This window comes from Vipera ursinii, assembly GCF_947247035.1.
Source record: "Vipera ursinii genome assembly, chromosome: 6".
In the NCBI taxonomy this organism is placed as follows: domain Eukaryota; kingdom Metazoa; phylum Chordata; class Lepidosauria; order Squamata; family Viperidae; genus Vipera; species Vipera ursinii.
Genome location: NC_139515.1, coordinates 82,465,768 through 82,472,299, shown reverse-complemented (window position 1 = coordinate 82,472,299; position 6,532 = coordinate 82,465,768). Strand labels below are relative to the sequence as shown.

The 6,532-nt window shown below is 43.2% G+C and overlaps 1 protein-coding gene across 1 annotated transcript in view; it reads right to left on the bottom strand.

Annotated features, from left to right (window-relative positions):
* Window positions 1-212: 212 nt before the first annotated feature.
* Window positions 213-6,532, bottom strand: part of KCNJ8 (potassium inwardly rectifying channel subfamily J member 8) — an 8,390-nt gene continuing 2,070 nt past the window's right edge. The window contains exons 2-3 of the mRNA XM_083365344.1: window positions 1,960-2,382; window positions 213-1,211 (exon numbers count right to left, since the gene is read on the bottom strand). Coding sequence (XP_083221470.1) covers window positions 311-1,211; window positions 1,960-2,321 — 1,263 coding nt within the window. The 5' untranslated portion in view covers window positions 2,322-2,382 and the 3' untranslated portion in view covers window positions 213-310. The remainder of the gene's footprint in view (window positions 1,212-1,959; window positions 2,383-6,532) is intronic.

The following is a 6,532-nucleotide window of genomic DNA, read 5'->3' as shown; positions in this document are numbered from 1 at the left end:
CCTTGGCTCTTTTGTGACTCGTGGACTTCAAGTCCCAGAATTCTTGAGCCAGCATGGCTCACCATGGAAACCTCCCTTTCCCCTCAGCATGGCTGGCTCAGGAATTCTGGGGGTTGAAGTCCACGAGTCATAAAAGAGCCAAGGTTGCCTGCCCCTGGCCTATATACTGATAGAAAAATCAACTGCAACCTGGTTTCTGGTTTGATCTGGTGTCTGCATGTAATAAATAGCCCTTAATACCTGTTAAGTGTTTATAACAAATTAATACTAATATTACAAGAGGACCACTGCATAGGGCTGCTTGGCTCTGTCATGTTTCCATGGTGTTTTGGTTGCCTTCTGGTGTTATGAACTGGACTTTAGGCACAATGAAGGAAGAGTTATTCCTCCGGATTGAATTATTCCTCCGGATTGAGTTATTCCTTCTCATGGAGTTACGTTTCCTCAAAGAATTTTGGTGGGACAGCTCACTTTTCTGGAGGGCCTGGATGAGAATGGAGGGTTTCTCTTCCAGTTCCTTGGCACTGCACCGGGGCGCCGCAACTTTGCTGGTGTTGCCAAATTTGGAGTAGTCGACAGCATAAGTCCCTTCCTCTTCAGTGACAATGGGCACAAAGCGGTGACCCCAGAGGATCTCTTCAGATATGTAGGATGTTCTGGCTTGGGTAGTGATTCCAGTGGTTTCCACCACACCTTCAAGTATGACAATGATTTCTAGGTCTTGGTTGGCCAGGTCATTGGCGGAGATGTCATAAAGAGGACTCCGCTTATCAATGACATGGCAAACAATCAACGGAGCCACCAGGAAAATATTGTTGCTTTCCAGAGGATTGTCTACCGGAACATCAACCTGGTGGATTGGGATGACTTCTCCTTCTGGAGTGGTGGTCTTCTTGACAACCTGGATTCGTACCGAGGCACTAATGATCATGCTTTTCCTCAGATCCCCTACGCGGAACATGAAACACAGGTGGCCATTACGGACAGCGATGACGGCGTTCCGACTGAAAATCAACGTCTCTGCTCTCCGGTGAGCTTGGGCGGTTTTCATAAAGATGCAGCCTAGCATGACCGCATTGATGATCAAGCCCACAATGTTTTGAAGGATCAAAACACTGATGGCTATGGGACATTCTTCGGTCATCATCCTTCCACCAAAGCCAATGGTCACCTGGACCTCAATGGAAAAGAGGAAAGCAGAGATGAAGGACCTGTCAGAAAGGCAGGAAAGTGGAAAACAGTTATAAAATTCAGAAAGTTGATAAATCTGTTCTTTTCCAATTTGAAAGCATGCATATAAGGCTGGTCAAATCAACTGAAGACACTTATCCTCCATTGTACATATGGGTTCACACAACACATCAGATCAAGCCACGATTGGGCTGGTAGTTTATGGGTCATGGCCTTAGCATATTATGTGAATAAACTACAGGTAGACCTTGACCTCCAACCATTAGTTTGAAGTTACAACGGCACTGAAAAAAAGTGATTTATGATCCTTTTCCAAACTTACAACTGTTGCAGCATCCTCGTGGTCCCACGATCAAAATTCGGACGCTTGGCAACTGGTTCATATTTATGATGGTTGCAGCATCCCAGGATTTTGTCATCCCCTTTTGCGACCTTCTGACAAGCAAAGTCAATGGGGAAGCCAGATTCGCTTAACAACCGTGTTACTAACTTAACATCTGCAGTGATTCACTTAACTGTGGCAACCTTGAGCCGGTCAGGATCGAACTCCTGATTGTGGGCAGAGCTTGCCTGCGATGCTGCATTCTACCCACTGTGCCGCCAAATTGGGGCAAAATTCACTGAGGAACTGTCTTGCTTAGCGACAGAAATTTGGGGCTCAGTTGTGATCGTACGTCAAGGACCACCTGTATTTGTGAAGCCCTGGATTTGTTGGCAGGTCTGCCATCACGGCCTCCAACCTCTCCTCCTCAAGATGTGGCTCCTTACCTGACACAGGTGATACAAGGTTTCCATTTGGTGACGTCTTCATTGCTGCAAGGCTTGTCCATGTCTCCATGGGCGAAAGCCACCAGCCACCACATCATGGCAAAGAACAACCAGCTGCAGAGGAAGGACATGGTGAAGATCACCAAAGTGTGGCGCCATTTCAGGTCCACCAAGGTGGTGAAGATGTCCTGCAGGAAACGTCCCTGCTCACGGATGTTCTTGTGAGCCAGGTTGCATGCGCCGTTTTTGGCAATGAAACGGGCTTTGCGCTGGCGGTCCCGAATGCGGGGCTTGCCCAAATTCTCAGCTGCAATGCGGGCAAGAACATACTCTTCTGGGATGATGCTTTTCCTGGCCAACATCTTCCTGCCACCATAGCCCAGCAACTGGCATACAAAAGACTCCTTTTACTTTTCTCAAATCCTGAAACGAGAAAAAAAAAAGATACATCATCATATTTTTCTTCCCTTCTTCTGCTGCAAACAATATTGCAAAGCCAAGAAATAGATTTCAAAAAGATCATAGTTTAGATCAGAAGTCTTCAAACTTGGCCTTATTATGACTTGTGGACTTCAACTCCCAGAATTTCTCAGCCAGGCACGCTGGCTGAGGAATTCTGGGAGTTGAAGTCCACAAGTCATAAAAGGGCCACGTTTGAAGACCCCTGGTTTAGAGATTTCCTGCTTGAGAATATTTGTAACATCTATGTCAGTAGTTCTCAACCTTAGCAACTTCAAGATGTGTTGACTTCAACTCCCAGAATTCCCTCGCCAGTTATGCTGGCTGGGGAATTCTGGGAGTTGAAGTCCAAACATCTTAAAAGTAGCCAAGGTTGAGAAACACTGATCTATGCAAATATTTCCACTTCTGGGCCGTGATTTTGCTGTACTATTTTCTTTTAATACAGAGGACTTCCCTTAGTTTTTAATGGAATCATCTTTCTTTGCAGAAGTTTTTATTCTGTGCTGTAAATTTTATTCATGGGTGAGTTAACTGGCTTTCATTTAAAGTGGGTTTTAACGACATGATAAAATGTTTATACTATTAAAACTCTTGTTCCTGAAACCTATAACTGGGCAAAAAGATGCATTATAGGTCACAGTTTTTGAACCAAGGTAACTGAAATGGGAATAACTTACGGAATGCATCCAAAATTTCAGTTCACGTCTCACGTGGAATTGAAATTTGGCAAATGTTATAAAACAGTTTAAGACATAAACATGATCATAAAACACTTTATGACAGAATACAAATGATCAGAAAACACTTCCTGTGCTGATGTTTGATTGTGCTTTGGAGTTCAACATATGCTATGTTTACAGCAGGTACGTTTCTGAATGTCTCCCTGAATTTTGAAGAACTTTTCAAGTACAGATAGTCCTCAACTTAGCAACATTTCACTTAGTGACCATTCAAAGTTATAACGACATTGAAAAAAGTGACTTCTGACCGGTTTTCACACAACCATTGCAGCATCTCCATGGCAGCAATCCACATTCAGGCGCTCGGCCATTGGTTCATACTGAGGACGGTTGCAGGATCACACCGGGATGATGTGATCCCCTTTTGCGACTTTTTGATCCCCTTTTTGACAAGCAAAATCTATGGGGGAAACCAGATTCACTTAACAACCTTGACTGAAGAACTGTCAGAACTGAAGAAGCTCCTTGGATGAGAAGTGAGACATCTTCAAGGACTACCCCTGACCTACGTTCATTCCGCCGAGACCTGAAGACTTGGCTCTTTGAGCTCTCTGACCCAGGCTGAGAATTTTAACTGGGTCTTATTTTCAGGGATAATTTAATCTTTTATTTGTCTTTTAACTTTGTATTTTGTATTGGTATGATTTTAAAATGCCCTGTAAACTGCCCTGAGTCCTTCGGGAAAGGGCGATATATAAATCTAATAAAATCTAAATCTAATCTAATGACACTATTGCATATATCCCTCACCCACAGTCCCTTTAGCTGAATTAATATTTCTTGAGTAGGTCCAAAATCCATCTCTCCCTCCTTCATTTTAAACATATTCAGTTTAAACATGTTTTAACAGTTCAGACTTAAACTGTTTCACTTCCTCCCCTTGGGATGCCACTATAGGGCACTGCATGCCAAAACAATTAGACCCAGGGACAGATTCCCCCCCCCATGCCATCATGTTGCTGAACACCTAATTCTCACAGTACTGTCTTATGTCTAAGTATATTTACCCATCTTGTGTGTTCCATATTCTATTCTGTTCTGTTCTGTTGTTCTGTTCCAGTGATGGCGAACCTTTTAGAGACCGAGTGCCCAAACTGCAAACCAAAACCCACTTATTTATCGCTGGGCGCCAGGTGGGTGGGTGTGGCTGTGGTGGTCATGGAAGATTGAGTGGCTGTGGCCAAGGTGGATGTGGTGACCTCAATGTCACCCGTGGGAAGGGACAGCTGTGGGGGGGTAGGCAGGGTTGGGGGAGATCGAGGAGGTCTCTGGCAGGTGGGGCAGTAGGCAGGAGACTCATCCTGTGGAGTGAGGTGAGGCAGGGTGGGGGTGCCATTACTATGGGGCAAGGCAAGGGCGGGCCTCACACACAGAAGCCAGCGAGCGCATGGGGGCCGACGGTGTCCGTCAGTAGCCACAGCCTGCCGGCCCCTCAACAAGCACACTCCGAGGCTCCGCAGCTCATCGACAGCAGTTCAAAGAAGCCTCCGAGATGGATGGTCGGCCGACAGCTGAGGAGGCGATGCAGTGGGTCGTGCCTGGGAAAAGGAGATCATGAGAGGCCAGGAGGGATGGGGTGGGGGGGAGGGAAATCAGCCATGCTGGGATGCATCTGGCCACGTGGGACCTCGGCAAGTTAGCAGGTGGCTGGTTGAAGAGGGACTGTTGCCACTTCCGAGGCATGGCGTGGGTGCCCACAGAGAGGGCTCTGAGTGCCGCCTCTGGCACCCGTGCCATAGGTTCGTGACCACTGTTCGGTTCTATTCTATTCTATATTCTATTATTAAATTTCATATTCTGTTCTATTCTATTCTATTCTATTCTATTCTATTCTATTCTATTCTATTCTATTCTATTCTATTCTATTCTATTCTATTCTATTCTATTCTTAAATTCCATATTCTATTCTACTCTATTGTACTCTACTGTACTCTATTCAATTCTATTCCATATTCTATTCCATTTTTGATTCTATTCTATTCTATTCTATTCTATTCTATTCTATTCTATTCTATTCTATTCTATTCTATTCTATTCTATTCTATTCTTAAATTCCATATTCTATTCTATTGTACTCTACTGTACTCTATTCTATTCTATTCCATATTCTATTCCACATTCTATTCTATTCCATTTTCTATTCTATTCTATTCTATTCTATTCTATTCTATTCTATTCTATTCTATTCTATTCTATTCTATTCTATTCTATTCTATTCTATTCTATTCTATTCTATTCTATTCTATTCTATTCTATTCTATTCTATTCTATTCTATTCTATTCTATTCTATTCTATTCTATTCCATTCCATTCCATATTCTATTCCATACTCTATTCTATTCTATTCTATTCTACCAGATTTGCCTGGTGCACCAGTTGCGACCCTATTTGGACCAAGATGCCCTACAGACAGTCACTCATGTGCTCGTTACCTCCCGGTTAGACTACTACAATGCTCTCTACATGGGGCTGCCCTTGAGGACCACTCAGAGGCTTCAGCTGGTGCAGAATGCGGCTGCGTGAGTTGTGATGGGAGTCTCCCGATACTCCCTTGTAACACCTCTTCTCCGCGAGCTGCATTGGCTTCCAATTCTCCTCCGGGTGAGATTCAAGGTGCTGGTGATGACCTATAAAGCCCTAAATGGCATGGGTCCGGATTATCTCAGGGAGTACCTGAGTACCTCAGCCTTCCAGCGTCCTGTGCGCTCCCACAGGGAGGGCCTCCTTAGGGTTCTGCCGGTTAGGTAATGCCGACGGATGGTTCCAAGGGGGAGGGCATTCTCTTTGGGTGCGCCTGCCCTATGGAATGAACTGCCGGTAGAACTTCGGACTGGCCCAGACCTTCGCTCGTTTCGCCAGGACCTTAAAACTTGGTTGTTTGATCTTGCTGGCCTGGACTGAGACGGTTTTATTTTAATTTTAATTTTAATTTGTTTAATTGTGGGCTAGTCTTATTTAATTCTATTTTAAAGTGTACTTATTTGTATTGCTTTAACTCACCCTGTAAACCGCCCTGAGTCCTTCGGGAATAGGGCAGTATATAAAATCAATCAATCAATCAATCAATCAATCAATCAATCAATCAATCAAATAAATAAATAAATAAATAAATAAATAAATAAATAAATAAATAAATAAATAAATAAATATTCTATTCTATTCTATTCTATTCTATTCTATTCTATTCTATTCTATTCTATTCTATTCTATTCTATTCTATTCTATTCTATTCATTATTCCATTCCATATTTTGTATTCTATTCTATTCTATTCTATTCTAGTCTAGTCTAGTCTAGTCTAGTCTAGTCTAGTCTAGTCTATATTATTCCATATTCCATTCCATTCCATATTCAATTCCGTTCCATTCTATA